Genomic DNA, 16,452 nt, shown 5'->3' on the forward strand with positions numbered 1-16,452 from the left:
CCCATGTAACGCACCGTAACGATTCTCTGTACGCCCCCCCCCCCCCAAAGTTATGTAACTACATTTTCAATTTTTTTCTAATATTCACAATTATTTTACGCAAAATACTGGCAAAGTAGCTAAAATACCTTTATTATTGTTTTAAAATAAAAAAAATACAATTTTACATAACGCTTTGTACGAAACCCCCCTCCCGCCCCTGTAACGCATCGTAACGTTGTACAAGACCCCCCTCCCCCCCAAATTATGTTACGTAATACTTCAACGGCCCCTTACTCGTTGGATTTTATGTCAAGCATTGATCATAAGCAAAAGTATAAAACTCCGCGGTGGCCCTCTTCGGCGCATTAGAGACGGCTGCGGGCTTCCTCTAACAAAGTCTCTAAGTTGTCGTCCAAAGCTTAAGCCCTTACACGGAGTGGTCTGGTGCAGCCCGTCTCCTATTGGGTCTGAAGATTTATACTTTTTTTTATGTAAATCGTGAAACATGCGACTTACTTCCACTAACAAAATCCATAGAAATCTTACTCAGTCATAATTTATTTGATAAATGTAGACAAATAATTATTACTGTACCACAAAGCAATTTATTGCTAAACAATTGTTTCAATTGCAAACAAAAAAACAAAAAAAGTCGTTTATATAGATAAAATAAAAGTTTTAGTTGTTAGTTGTAGAATTCCAGAAAACATGGAAATAATATTCTGAGTTTGTACTTCGGAATCCATTTATTTACAAACTGACATTTCTTTGAAACAAAACATTATATTAAGAAAAACGTACCAGCCAGTACACTACACTCCTCCATACTAAATTAACAAAACACTCAACTCTACAACTTAAAATGATAATACCTCACATTCTATAATCAGGAACGTTTGTTAATCTACACTGCCTAATAGGGCGTTGCCTGGGACGTGGAGTCGTTGGCTCATACGGTAAGGCGTCCTGAAATTCAGGTGATACCGGGGTGGCACTACCCTGAAGTTCCACTAATGGAGACCGCGTCGCGATCGGTCTACTGACCGGAGTATGAATTGCGGAATCGCACACTCTCTGCCCCTGCACCGATGATAAAGTGGCTGGCTCTGAACCTAGTGCTGACCTTAATCCTGCATTAGGAAGTTGAGACACCCTTTTCATTGGAATCGCTAGGGATAAACTAGCGTTCTCCTTCCTAATTTGGTATTCATTTTTATGAAACTTCCTTTTAATTTGGTCTATATGCCTGTGAACTAACTCTCCCCGGCTGCCTACAATCTCGTAATCAGTATTCCCTAAACATCTCTGAATTTTGCCTGAGACCCATTTGTCTCCATTCAAATACTGACGGTACCATACCTCTTCACCCTGATCGAAAGATCTGTGTACCCCTTTTCTAGCTCCACTTTGCCGTTGCTGAGCTTTCCTTACAAAATTCTCCCTGTCTGGCCTTAAAACGTCTAACTTCGTCCGTAACCGTCTACCTAACATTAACATTGCAGGGCTTTCTCCCGTAGTTCATCTTTCCGATTAAAATAAGGTCTAAACTCTTCGATATCACAGTCTCTTGGCCAACCATCGCGCAAAAAACTCAATATCCTCGATAAAACCGGATCCTTACTAGTCTGTAGTTTTAACTCTTTATAATCTAACAATAAAGCCTGTTGAACAAAATGCAAATAAGTTTGTTCCGGCACAGTGACATCTTGCTTACTATTTATCGGTAAACGCGACAACCCGTCGGCACCATTTCTCTCCGACCTAACATACTCTATTTCAAAATCATAAGCAGATAAAATGATAGCCCACCTTTGCATACGACTAGCTACCATCGTTGGAATTCCTTTATGAGGGCCGAAGATCGATACCAACGGCTTATGGTCCGTTCTCAAGACAAAATGACGCCCATACAAATACTGGTGAAACTTTTTGACCCCGAATATTATTGCCAACGCTTCACGATGTATTTGAGAGTAATTCTTTTCCGCGTCGGTAAGAGTGCGCGATACATAAGCTATCGGGCGCTCTCCCGTTCCGCTTGCCGCCGGTTGCGATAGCACCGCTCCAACTCCACGCGCACTCGCATCACAAGTCAGAATAAGAGGCTTATTTGGGTCGTAATGCGCTAAAACCTCTGTACTCATCATTAACTGCTTAATTTTACTAAAAGAACGTTCACATTCGGCCGACCAAACCCAAACCTTGCCCTTTTGAATAATTCGTAGAGCGGTACTAATATAGTGCTCATATTCTTTACGAATCTCGCGTAAAAGTTAATTAGTCCTATAAAAGATCGCAACTCCGTAACATTACTCGGTCTAGGTATTTTATCAATCGCCTCCAATTTCGCTGGGTCGGTTTTAATGCCGTCCTTATGTAAAACGTATCCTAAATACTTTACTTCATCAACTAAGAAAACACATTTTTCGGTTTTCAATTTCATTCCTTTAATATAAAGTCTCTCAAGCACTGCTTCTAAAGCGGCCAAATGCTCCTCCTTATTGCTACCTCCTATTATCACATCGTCTAAAAATACCTCTACATTAGGAATTCCCTTTACTAATTCACACATTATGCGCTGAAAAATGCCCGCACTAGACGCTAGACCATAAACTAATCTATTATACTGAAATAAGCCGCGATGAGTATTTATCACAGTATATTTTTTGTTTCATCTAACTCTATCTGGTTATAGGCCTGGGATAAATCTATCTTAGAAAAATATTTAGCCCCGCCTAGGCGCACCAATAAGTCATCAATTCTCGGTAACGGAAACCTATCTACATATAGCATAGGATTAACAGTAGCCTTATAATCCGCACAGATTCTCAGAGAGCCATCCGCTTTATTTACCGGTACCAGAGGAGACGCCCAGTCGGAACAATCGACTGGCTCGATTATTCCATCGCGCAGCATTCTGTCTAACTCTGCGTCAACACGGTCGCGCAGTGCGTAAGGCAGTGGCCGCGCACGATGGAACACCGGAACCGCCGATTCCCGTAATTTCAACGTCGCCTTACAGCCAGTGAATCGGCCCAAACGTCCATCAAACAGCTTGTTATATCTGTCAAATAATAAGTTTATTTCTTTATTAAAATGAGTCCGATCAACATTACAATGGTTTACATTCATATTGGTAAATAGTGGTATTTTGATATGTAGTTCAGTTAACCACTGCCTTCCTAAGAGTGAGGTAGTACCTCCTTTTACTACAAACAACTCTAATCGTTTAGTTTGTTCCCTGTAACGTACTAGCGGATTAATAACCCCTATGGGTTTTATACTTACACCATTATAAAAATTAAAAACTATCTTGTGCGGCTTCAGTTTTAGATGATTAAAATACGCATCATATGTGCTCTTACTAATGCATGACACAGCTGAACCCGTGTCTACTTCCATTTGTATAGTACAACCATCAATGGATATGGGCAAACTCACCGCCTTATAATTATTTAAACATAACTGGTGAAGGTTCTCTTCTACATCCGACTGCTCTTCGGCATTTTCCCGTTGATTGGCTTGGCCGTGGTGTATTCCTGTGCGACCCTGAGATCTTGCCACCGCTGGTATTACACTTGCTCGAGTCTTCGATGCCGCGACAAATCGGCACATTCGCCTTAAGTGACCAACAATTCCGCATCTTCCGCATACGAAGTCGCGGTACCTACAGTCTACATTACCATGATCTATAGAACCGCATCGGCCGCAACCTGTGCTGCGGACTCTGTGCCCTGTCCGCGATCCGCTATTTCCGTGAACAAAAAGACCGCCACGAGCCTTCTTTGCACGCTCATGCGACGCGAGTAAGTGCACTTTTCCCTCTGCAGTCGTCGGTGATTCCGTCACTCCCGCACTCAGAACCATCACAGCCGCCGTATCTCTCTCCGCCGCTTCTAATGAGCTCGCCAACATCACAGCTTCCGGAAAAGACAGAATACCGTTTTCGGCAAATAGACGCTGCCGAATCACCTCGCTTTTAATCCCACAGACAAATTGATCTCTTAAATTTTCGTTCAAATTTGCTCGAAATTCACAATAACGTGACATTTTTTAATTCCGCCACGTAAACGGCAACAGTTTCTTGGCTTTCTTGTCTCCTCTGCCTAAATTTATAGCGCTCCGCTAGAGGCGATGGTGTGGGTTGCAGATGATTCCGCATCTGCTCCACCACTTTTCGTACTCGGATTCTGAGGGTTTTTCGGACTGGATAAATTGACTAATAGTTCATAGGCCTCTTCGCCCATTACAGCAATTAAAGTTGGTAACCTCATGTCTTCTTTCACATTATTTACTTTGAAATACATTTCCAGTCGGTCTATATATGTTGACCACGTACCATTTTGTACGTCGAATTTTGATACCTTTCCAATCGACATTTTAACACGCTATACCCTTCCTCCGAGATAACTTACATACAATATGTTCTCAATTTTCCTCGTCGCCACTGTAGAATTCCAGAAAACATGGAAATAATATTCTGAGTTTGTACTTCGGAATCCATTTATTTACAAACTGACATTTCTTTGAAACAAAACATTATATTAAGAAAAACGTACCAGCCAGTACACTACATTAGTCAATAAGAAAATAGAGTTAATTTATGAAAGCTTAATTGTTTCGCAATTTTCCTCATATACGTAGACTGCCTCATTGACGTAGTTGAACTGCCGCGGTACGGTAGCGCTCTGAGGTTCTGGGTTTGAATCTCTGGTCGGTAAAGTCATATTTGGGTCTTTGTGCAAAATATCAGTCCGGAGTCTGGAATTTGTGCCATATTATGATGATGATGTAAATTTTGTATGCATACCCCTTCGGGGTTAATTGGGTGATGTTGTGTGCGTGTGTCTGTGTGTGTGTGCGTGTGTGCGTGAGCGTGTGCATGTGTGTGTGTGCGAATGCTTAATACACTAATAGCGGATTTAAAATGAGAAATCTACAAGTTTAACAAATTGTACAATGATAATAATATCAAGTAAAAATTATGTTATAAAAATATATCAATTATTATGTTTTTCGAACGTATTTCATTTGATAAAACAATATTTGCGCTACTTTTTATATATACTACTTGATTATCTTCATCATCAGCAACAATGTGTCCACAAATTGTGAATTATTCTAATAATAATTAAATATTACTTTATAATTATTGATTTGAAGTGTATGAGGGAAATTAGTTAATTCACTGTGAATACCCCACTAAAAATGTTATCTATTGCCTTAAAAGATAATTATCTAGAGCTGAAGATGAATTAAAAAATATATCAAACGTCAATTTTCGAATTGGCCTATGGATTTCATATGATTCTATGTATATTATAATTCTCTTTGGCCTAAGAGAATTATAATGTCAAGTGTGGATTTAAATTGATTTAAATTTATAAATATAAAAGAAAATAATATTGAAAAAATAAACATAATCTTTGTGTGAACTTTCATAGTATACACCGCTATGTCTACAAACAACTTGAAATTATTGTGCACCAAATTTAATAACTTGAAGTAAGTCTTTATTTTTTACATTGTGGTAGTAACAGAATAGTACTAGTAAACTATAAAAATATACAATAAATATTTTTATAGTTTACTAGTACTATTCTGTTATTATTACTTACAGCTAGAAAAGCAGGCAGAGTATTCTTTAAATTTTGGGACTTATTTAACCAAAAGAGGTTATGTTTTGATAATACAAGAATCAAAGCTTAATACTGAATGTATTGTACCAAAATGATGTTATTTTGAACATAGTCATGTCGTAATGATTGTAACAAACTCTTTAGTAAATACTCTCTTTAAGCTTAAGAATATTTTGAAGACAGTTGTAATATAAGTATATAAATTAGAAACTAAATTATTTATATTGCTTCTATACCACAATTTAAACATTAAATTAAATTGAGTTATGAAAAGTTTGACAGCCAATCACAACAAGTTGGAATTGGAATTAATAAAAATGTACAAATAGTTGACTGTATATTTTCAATATAAAGTGATCCAAAGCAAACTAATGCATAAATAAAAATTACTGCACATACTACTGGTAAATACATAAATAAATACTGTAGATATAATTTTTGTTATTTTTCAGAATAAACTATGTTATTACACGAACAGCAAGTAATTGGAAGCCTCCCAAGTATCGCCCTCCTTACTGGTACATGCCAAAGGAAAGAGTGGTATGAATTTATTTATATAAATAATAAAATATGTACATTATGTATTTGAAATAAAATATAATTTTATGGTTTTATGACACCAACATTAAAATTTCTCGATGTTATTCATGGGAGCAACCATTTCCAAAACATTGGTTACATTTTATGCAAAGTAGAACTTATATTAGGCAAACTGTATATTGTCCTTATTTTTTAAGAAAGTAATTTAAATGTCATTACAACCTGTGCACATAATGCATGCATATATATCAAGGTTAAGATTATCAAGAAAACTTCCAGAAGCTAACATATTTTTAACATGTAAACAATCATGTCATGCTGACTTCTAAAATTTTGGAGATTACTGGAACTTGTGGCAAGTGTGCTAGACTGTAACCGTAGTTTACCAACATACAGTGACAGGTTGCCTAAATTAAAAGTTATAAGGTTAGATACCAGGCGCAGATATACAGAATTTATTTATCTTCATAACATAATTCACTCAAAAATTCACTCTCCTGAACTATTCTCATTTATTATGTTTAGTAACCGATTCAAAATTCATAATCCGAACATCTTTGCGCTTCAAATTTGCAAAAAAATGTAAATACCTCCTATTATAATCCTATAACTAAAATGAGAAACATAAACAAATTGGTATAACAAACAGCAACTCAGCAAAGTTATGGCAAATACTTACTGTTTTATCATTAAGGATTAGTTATTTTAATATTGTATTAAAAAGGGCTTAAGTAGATGGTTTTGTTTAATCTTTACCCTTATTGTGATTAAATATTAGCACATCATATGGAATAGATTTGGGTACAAATTTTGGAGTGCAATCTAGTTTAAGTAGTCACTTTAGCTATAGTCATTATTGTATGTTTTGATTGTATTCTGTGTGTCTTAAATAAAAAAATAAAAGAAATGTCTAAATTTAGCACAGTATATGAGTGGTGGTTATAATAATTATTATTAAATTTTATTTCTCAGTTAACAGAAGACAATCTTACGCAAGATAATAGAATGTTTATCAAAGAAATTATTCAAGACAAGCTTCAAGCTCAAGCAGCCATGGAGTCACCATTAGAAAATATTTCACAAACTGAAACCATGCAATGGACTCCTGGCAAAAAACGTGTGGGTCTTATAGCTCGCAAAATTGGGAATTATCCAATGTGGGATAAGGATGGGAAAAAAGTGCTTACAACATTGCTTCAGGTTAATTTTTTCTTATTGTATTGTATTAGAGTAGCTTCTGGTACTTACATCATACCATCTGTTAAGAGCAGTAGTGTTTTTATTAAATAAAATAATCGAAATATAGAGTCTTTACTTCTCAAAGAAAAACATTTTCGATTGTAAATTTTTCCTACTAAATTACGAAATTTATAATTTCAGGTGATCGATAATCATGTCATAAAATATATTCCACCTGAGAACTTCAAACCAATGATACATAAAGTAAAACAACCCCAAGAACACAGGAGACTGGGTTGCATGCTTGTTGGTGCAGAAAATATAGACCCTAGTACTGTAACTAAAGATTATTGTGGATTATTCAACAGTGTTGGCATGCTGCCAAAACGACACTTGTGCAGGTTTATGGTATCTCCTGAAGCTGCTTTACCCACTGGCACACCATTGTATGCAACACATTTTAGAGTAGGAGATCATATTGATGTCAGAGCGAAAACGTAAGTCAGAAAAGACATTTTTACCGAAATGATGAACAAATTGTAAACCTATAATCTCTATTTTCTTAAAAATATTTTCTTTTAGAATCGATCGAGGTTTCCAAGGTGTCATGAAAAGATGGGGTTTCAAAGGAATGCCGGCCAGTCATGGTGTGACTAAAACGCATAGGAGGCCTGGTAATATTGGTGCAGGTGGTGAAAAAGCTAGAGTCTGGCCTGGCACTAAAATGCCAGGCAACATGGGCAATAGGTTTGTATGATTAAAAATAAATTTAATAAATAGTAAATTAAGCGACCAACCAATTTTATGGAAAAACTTTATGTGTATATTTTATATATTTGTTATAATTATACTGAATATAAGTATATATATGGATGAATATGTAATAAAATCTTATTTTTGCCACCAAATGGCATTATGTAATAGCTGTTGTGTTAGAGTTTGTAATACATTGTAGCTAGTGTAATTAATGGTCATTATGAGACTTAACATCTCAGTATGAAAGGTCTTATAGTTGATAACTTGACTGCAACCCACACAGGGTCATAGTCAAAATGTCTTTGTACAATCATAAACACTAACTTCACGTATGGGAATGACAATATATCCTTACGATAGAGTTATCGTTAGAATATATCATTGCCATACACTGTTTCGTTTTCTATTAGCGTTAACGATTGTAGAGAGAAGTTGGTTACAGCCCCTGTTATGTTTTTAATTGCGCAATTATGCATGTTTCGTTATTGTCATGTATACAACAGTGCAGCAAAACATATTAGTTGTATGTTATATAGCCTTTTTTTTTTCAGGTGGAGAATAACTCGCGGTGTTAAAATTCTGCGCATCAATACGAAACATAATATAATATGGACTTTAGGTGTTGCTATTCCGGGAGAGACAGGGGCAATGTGTTACTTGTTTGATACAGTACTTCCACTGAAAAAACACAAGACTTCCCCACCTTTCCCAACACAACCCCCATTGGATAATTTGCCGCTGGAATATTACGACGATTCAATACATGAATTTGAATCACCCACTATTTCGTTCGAAGAAATATAGACAATAAGTGTAAATAAAAAACTAGATTTTTAGTTCAATGAATATTACTTATTATTCCTCGACAAGGAGAAAACACGAATTGGAAAGACGATTACAAAATACATTGCTGGTGGTATAATTTATTTTTATTAAACGTTCAATTATTTTTGGGTTTGTAGTGGGGTTTGATAGAGTGGTTGTATTGTGGTTTAACCCTAAATAACCAAGTTTCTGCAGAGATCTCAAAATAAAATAGGATGAGATAGTGACTTTCTGTATTGGATCAATTAGATGTGTTTTATAAGTAAAAAAATCACAAAAGACATTTGAACAGCAAAACTTCCAAAAACCGCTACAATCTAATAAATAATTGAACTTTATACACGGTTTAGTAAGAAATTATTAAAACAATGTAAGAAATATTCTTTCCAACTCGTGTTCTTGTGTTTAAGTACATGTGAGGCAGTGCCTAATCCTAATTGACTATTTATTCATATATTTAATTAGCTTATCTAGCAATTTGAATGAGTGGCACCGTGTTAAATCATCTATACTTCTATACTATTATATAAAGCTGAAGAGTTTGTTTGTTTGTTTGAACGCGCTAATCTCAGGAACTACCGGTCCAAACTGAAAATTCTTTTTGCCTTGGATAGCGCTTTGTTCGTGGAGTGCTATAGGCTATATATCATCACGCTATACCCAATAGTAGCGGAGCAGTAATGAAACATGTTGCAAAAACGGGGACAATTTATTAGTTTTGAGAGCTTCCGTTGCGTGCGCTGCGTAAACGGTTAAAGTTAAGCAACAATGATGTATGACGGGATTGTTCCTCTTAAAAAGTTCTAAAAAATATATTATAAAACAAAGTCCTCCACTGCATCTGTCTGCCTGAACGTGTTAAACTCAAAAACTACCCAACGTATTAAGATGAAATTTGGTATGGAGACAGTGAGACCCTGGGAAGAACATGGGCTCCCGGGAAACTACTACTTTTATAACGGAAAACTTTAGCCTGAAAAACTTTATAACGCGGGCGGAGCCGCGGGCAAAAGCTAGACATATATAAATATACATATAAAAACTTGCAATGAAGGACAAAATATTTTTTATATTTCATTTATTGAATTAAAATAATAATTATACAATGATTGTAAACAAACTTATACACTAAAGTATATGAGAATCCCACTCAAAGTAGTACAGGTTGTAGTATGTACTACTGATAATTATAATTATTATTTAGTCAGGGTGTAACATTATATTTTATATCACTGCATATAAAAAGAAAACATTCAGACAACACATATTCAGATGAAAAATCAAATATCAACTTGCAGTTAAATGTGGAGTTACCCATTATTGTTGCTACTATTGAATACACAAATAATACTGTACAAAGAGATTGTGATGCATATCACGTCTCTCTACTCATGATCACTTCTTCTAGAAAAAAATAATAAATCATTAAATTGTTTACATTCTGGATCTACCTAAATACAATTTTAAATGATAACAATTGTTATGTAATAAGAATTTTAAACTAAACAGAATGTTATTTTGATTTCTATTGACATGGGTTCCCACAAGACACTAATATAATTCATTATGAGTCCTAATACTAATTTATTGTTGAGCTGGAGGTTGGAAACCATACCCAGGATAAGGTTGTGGAGCAGCTGGTGGCGGTGCACCTGGCGCAGGAGCACGAGCATAGGTATAAGGAGATGGTGGGTACTGTGCTGGTGGATATCCTTGTTGATAAGCATGCGGGGGATATGCACCTCCTGCTGGTGGATAATTTTGGGGATTTTGAGCATAAGAGGTCTGTGGTGGACCTGCAGTAGATACTGATGGTGCAGGGCTTCCAGGTTGCGATGAGGGATTTGAATAAGATGGTTGACTAGCTGGTGGGTATGGTGGCTGTCCTGGTGGGGGATATTGTTGTCCTGGTGGCCCAGGAGCAGGTGCACCCGAGGTTGCTGTTGCTGGTGAAGCACTGCTGCCATGAGAACTCGAGTTATATGTAGGTGATTGAGCAGATGGTGATCCATAACCAGAACTTGTGGGATTTTGTGGAGTGTAACCACTTGGTGGAGGTTGTGGGGAACGGTTTGGTTGTGTTGTAGGTGTTGAACTATAAGCAGATGTAGGGGTTGTGTTGGGGAAAGGTTGAGATTGATAAGATTGTTGCTGAGGGGGTGTGGAATTGTATGTACTCACTCCAACATTAGGATAATTAGAGCCAGCTTGAGCTGGGGGATAAGCAGAATTTCCAGTGTAAACAGGCTGAGCTGCACCACGGATTGGATATGGATTACCAGCTGCAGCGGGACTGCCTGGTGGTGGAGCATATGGTTGTTGCACAGATGATGGCGGGTAGCCTGATCCTGGATGACTAGATGGAGGATAACTGTTTGGGGCAGTTGTTATTGGTGGACCATAATTTGAGTTTGGTGGGTATCCTTGAGGTTGCTGTGAAGGATTTGGTGGTCCATATCCTTGACTAGGTGGCCCATAGCCTGCTTGAGGAGGATAAACTCCTGGTCCACCTTGATACTGTCCTTGGTATTGATTTTGAGGATATGGCCTCTGTCCATATGACTGTGTAGGTCTTGTCGGAGTTGTTGACACTCCAGATGTAGGTCGGTAAGGTTGTTGTCCACCACTAGCCATGTCCACTCCAGTAGACGGCGAATTTATAGGCGGCGCTTGCGATACATTAGCAACCAGTTGATGCGGTGGCTAAAAACAAACATAATATCACATATTAAGATAACGTTTAAGAAGTCACACAATTTAATTTAAGCCTCTTTTACCGGCAAAATGTTCTGAATATTTTGATTTGCATCCGCCACAGAAGCTAAATACACAAGGTTTCTGTGCAAAACTTGCTGGTATTGGTGGCATTCCATGAGCTGCCCTTTCGCTTGATATTCTTGTATTGTTTGTATTAGATGCGCATTCTCGTCCAACATCTTTTGGATTTGCGCTGGACTTAGGGGCGGACGATTTCCACGAGCGGCAAATGCTACCGACATGATACTATTGTATGCCTTTTATTCACTTTTATTACAAACGAGTTTAGTTTTTGTAATTTTTTATTGTACGATACCAGAGACCAATAAACTAGAATACGAGTTACGACCTCACAAACCACAGAGTATCAAGAGTATGTTTTATTTTAACAAAGAGAACGTAATATATTGTATAGATTGACAAAAACCATAATGAATGTGGCCAAAATCGGAACTAACGCTAGACCTGTGAACATAGTAATATATCGATATTTTTTATTTGATGTATCGATAATCTACATCAGCCGGAGGAAGACTAATGGATATATAAAGTCTGACGCACGTAATCCACCTATGTTCATGTTTGTATATAAAGTTAAATAAATAAATCTGGGGCGATACAGCAATTTATAATTCTAAATTTGAAATGATATAAGTAGAACTTATAATATTCTTCCCTGTATCCCTAACGACAAACAATTATATTTTGGTAATAATAACGATAATATTGAGTTATTATTTAAAAACGCTACAATATATTGAAACAGTAACAGAAAACTGTTTGGAATATAAACAAGCCAAAATTCTTTCTCGAAGTCACCTGTTTGGCTTTTAAAATATCTGGTAGGTACAACTCATCGTTTTTTCGGGATTTCTACCGATAGCCATATAGGTACAGGTATAGGCGCCAGGCTGTCCTACCAAAATAGCATAATTAAACGGTTTTTTTTTTCTATGAATCCAAGAAAATCCTTATTTAATTAAACCGACTATCAAGAATTCCAAGTTAGCATAATTTACGGGAAATTCTTGATTATATCTTTTACAAAAAAACAGTCACGATAACTATTTTACTTGGCAATTCTACCGATGTAGCATTTTGTTATTCGAGACCATTGCATATTAATTATTGTTACGCGCCGCTATCCTAGCCGATGACATCGGGCGTTTCCGGAAGTATTCGGCTGCGCGCGCAGGCTGGCAGAAGAGAAGATATGTCACGCGGCGACTATTCTACTATTATTCTCTCTGGCTGGACGTCGTCAAAAGAATGTCTAAAATTGTATTCTGTAATTATTTTGCTAATATAATGTTTACTGTAAAAAGAGCGTTTTACATTCAGAAGTGGGATTATACAAATGATAATTTGAAGTTACATTGAATTCGAATGTGAAGAGAACTATCGGAATAAATCTGTGATGAATCATTGAATGCCAAAATTAAAATTACCAGATTCTCAGATTTTAGTTACCATGGCAACGTCTACGTCTGTTGAAGTAAATATGTTGGGAATGCATATGGAATTGATGTCTGCACATTAGTACGATTCACGACATTCATAACAAAAACTTCGTTATGCCTGCTGCTTGGCTCACTGGAGAGGGTGTTTTCTTAGAAACTAAATCATTGGAGACAGGAATGACTGGAGTCATGTGAAGTCAAATCGGTGGCGCAACACTTCAGGCTGACAATGCGAACGTGCGTAACTGTTTATTTTATTTAATCTGATCTGTCTGTGGCCGTGAGCCTTTTGATAATATTCTATCTGCAGCCATGACCATTCTGATCATATTCTGTCTGTAGCCATGACCATTCTGGTCATATTCTGTCTGTAACCATGAGCATTCTGATCATATTCTGTCTGTAGTCATGAGCATTCTGATCATATTCTGTCTGTTGTCATGAGCCTTCTGATCATATTCTGTCTGTAGCCATGAGCATTCTGATTAGTGTTACTAGGTCCTATTTGTTTGAAATCGGGCAACAGGTAAAACAAATCGGGATCCAGGTAGAAGGTCGAAACACAAAAAAAAATACTGCAAGTCATGCTAATGTTGGTTTTCATTGCAATTTCTGTTTTAACATCGAATCATAGATCACGGTACAGTCGCGTCTCTAAACAACAGAACAAAATAAAACTATACCTACAGGGCTAGTGATGTGATGTGTTGTTTATTTTTTGATAATAATGTCTTTTGATAAATTTATTGATTTTCGGGACATTTAATGTCCCAATCAGTCGCAAATCGGGACGCGTCTCCAGAACTCTGATAACCGGGATATTCCGCGCACATCGAGACACCTGGTAACACTACGTCAGAACATACTCTGTCTGATTTGACTGCTTTATTTTACTGATCTGCTTCATTAATTCTGTTTTACTTAATTTCTTTTCTGTTTTTCTATTTCTGTTTCTGGTTTAGTGTTTATATTTAATTATAAACTATATATAATATCTGTGAATTCATTAATCTTACATGGAAAGCTTACAGTCTGACATAAAGAGATTAAGCTACAATATACGGCAGGAGTACAATATTATGTGATTTGTGGTATACGAGGTTCCAAAATCCAGTCAACTGTGTTGATGTATAAATGCAATTTAGGAAAACAGAGTAAAGAAAATAAGACAGAGCAAACGTTGTTGTTTAGAAATGTAATATAATAATATAATATAACATACATATCTTCTGTTCCAGATACCCTCACTGATCTGGTTTGGAGCATGATAAAAAAAAACTATTCTGTCTGTACTTGAACTCTGGATAAATTGAAAAGCACTGACTTATTAATTGAAATGTTTGGTATTCTTATATAGCACTTACGCAATGGCTCTGAAAAATTGATGCTCTCTAAGTATACTAATAAGGTACAATATGTGAGCAATATTTCTGCGAATGGATAAGGGTACAATATGGTGACTCTGAAATGGTATACTGGATTGTGTTGCCGTACTAGCTGTAACACTAAGCTTGGTTGGTTAACCTTCGCTCAATTTTTTGATAAACAGTGGGAATGGTAATCTGAGATTGCAAAAACATTTGTATTTGTCTTTGAGTATTCCTGCAATTTTGAAGTGTACCATGGTGGTGGTGGTGGTTTATTGTTGGTAATAACATTATGAACAAATGAAAGTAAAATATCAGATAAAACCTTACGACTGACATCTATTATACTGCTTATGATAAGTTATTTTCTGTTAACCTGTTTAGTTGTAGAAATATATTAACCGTGGTTTTATCGAGCAGACATGCACAAGGAATTCATGTCATGATGATACTTCAGAGATGGATGTCTTCTGATTTTAGTGGGTCATTAGAAGCTGATGTTTTAATCAAATAGTTAAAAAAAAAAGTATGTTTAGAGTTCAGTTATTGTCATTTTGTATATATGTAATTATATGGCGAGAAATTACAAGTAGTGTTATAATAATAAAAAAAGTTGAAACATATTCGGTAGAAGTAGCGACGGATGCGTGCTTCAGTATCGATACTATTTACGGAGCCCAATTTACGGAATGTAATATTGACATTACCGAAAATTATGTACAAATCCTGGTTCCGATGAGTTGCCAACATTGTGTAATGCATATGAAAATTGCTGTAGTTGTTTTTATTCCATGTTGGCCATGTTCTCTCTGTGCTGGTTGTTTATATAAGCGGAACATACTCGTGTAGCTAATGCTGTACTTGAGTAGTGTAATTGTAAATCACATGTCTCTACATCGGCTTCGATCGCCAGTGACAGTTTTTTATAAACACTGGGGTAACGGTTAAGCCTGCTGGTTCTCTTAGTTGAATCTGGTCCAGTGTCTTTTGTTATGCCTGCGATATAGAATCACTTTAGCGAGGACTTTGTAGATATTTGACATCAAGTTGTAGACCTATAGTTATTTATTCAAACTGTTAAGATTTATAGTCTTCTTAGAGTTTCTTATATTTTAAATAATATCCCATTTAGGAAGTGTCTTGACACGCGTGGCTTAACTGACTATTCGACTCATAGTTACGGGGTAGGCTGCGCTTTCAATTGGTTTTCTGTTATAACAAACGAAAGTTTTGAAGATCCCGAGATCTCTGTGGTCTTTTTAGTTGTTTCGTCCGATTTGATCTTGAATGTTGCTATGCTCTCTGGAGTCCGTCATTCATCGAACATATTCAGAGATTGGTGAGAGAGCCCAGAAGCAGTTTCTGTATCATTTTTCACACGTGAATAACCACTGCCACAGTTTACAAAGCTACGAATCTAGACTTGCTCAATTTAAAATCAGTTTTCTTGAATAAAGACGCGAGATGGCAGATATCATTTTTTTTATCTTACAAAAATGGGTTAACGTTGACATTGATAACTTTTGTTAATGAAACTTAATTTTCCTGATTCTCGTTCTGGCAACCGTCTCCATAACAGAGTGACTTTCAACTTGCCAACACGGCGAATCAATTATAGTCATCACTTGCCTTTGTGGCGAATGTATCAGTCCACAATAATATGCTTCAAGAAATTTGTATTTTAGCGGTAAAGTACCTCAGATTAAGAAACTTGGAATAATAAATTCTGTCCCTAATTTGTGACTTCAACTAATTCGTTATTACTAATTCAAACACAATGTAACTTGTTTCCTAATTTACTTTTATTGCATGTAGAGTTCACTTCTCGAAAGTCGTGCACCCAGTTCTGTTGCTAATGTATCCGTTCTTAATTTGGAGTCTGTACATCTTATGTTATCGATTAGGTTAGAAGAGCTAGTAATAAAAAAAATGTCCTTTTCAATCTTC

At 36.3% G+C, this 16,452-nt stretch overlaps 2 protein-coding genes across 2 annotated transcripts; one reads left to right on the forward strand and one right to left on the reverse strand.

Moving 5' to 3' along the window:
• Nucleotides 1–5,298: 5,298 nt before the first annotated feature.
• LOC115450542 (39S ribosomal protein L3, mitochondrial) lies at nt 5,299–8,942 on the forward strand. Its single transcript, XM_030178593.2, has 6 exons — nt 5,299–5,487; nt 6,074–6,161; nt 7,134–7,361; nt 7,542–7,837; nt 7,923–8,087; nt 8,648–8,942. Exons 1-6 carry the CDS (start codon nt 5,438–5,440, stop codon nt 8,898–8,900), a joined length of 1,080 nt encoding a protein of 359 aa, XP_030034453.1. The 5' UTR covers nt 5,299–5,437; the 3' UTR covers nt 8,901–8,942.
• A 1,040-nt stretch (nt 8,943–9,982) lies between these two features.
• LOC115450525 (extensin) lies at nt 9,983–12,118 on the reverse strand. The gene is made up of 2 exons (XM_030178574.2): nt 11,699–12,118; nt 9,983–11,624 (listed from the first exon to the last, which is right to left on the reverse strand). The coding sequence occupies exons 1-2, from the start codon at nt 11,918–11,920 to the stop codon at nt 10,506–10,508; spliced, it is 1,341 nt and encodes a 446-aa protein (XP_030034434.1). The 5' UTR covers nt 11,921–12,118; the 3' UTR covers nt 9,983–10,505.
• Between the last annotated feature and the right edge of the window lie 4,334 nt (nt 12,119–16,452).

Source organism: Manduca sexta, chromosome 23 (genome assembly GCF_014839805.1).
Source record: "Manduca sexta isolate Smith_Timp_Sample1 chromosome 23, JHU_Msex_v1.0, whole genome shotgun sequence".
NCBI classification, from domain to species: Eukaryota; Metazoa; Arthropoda; class Insecta; order Lepidoptera; family Sphingidae; genus Manduca; species Manduca sexta.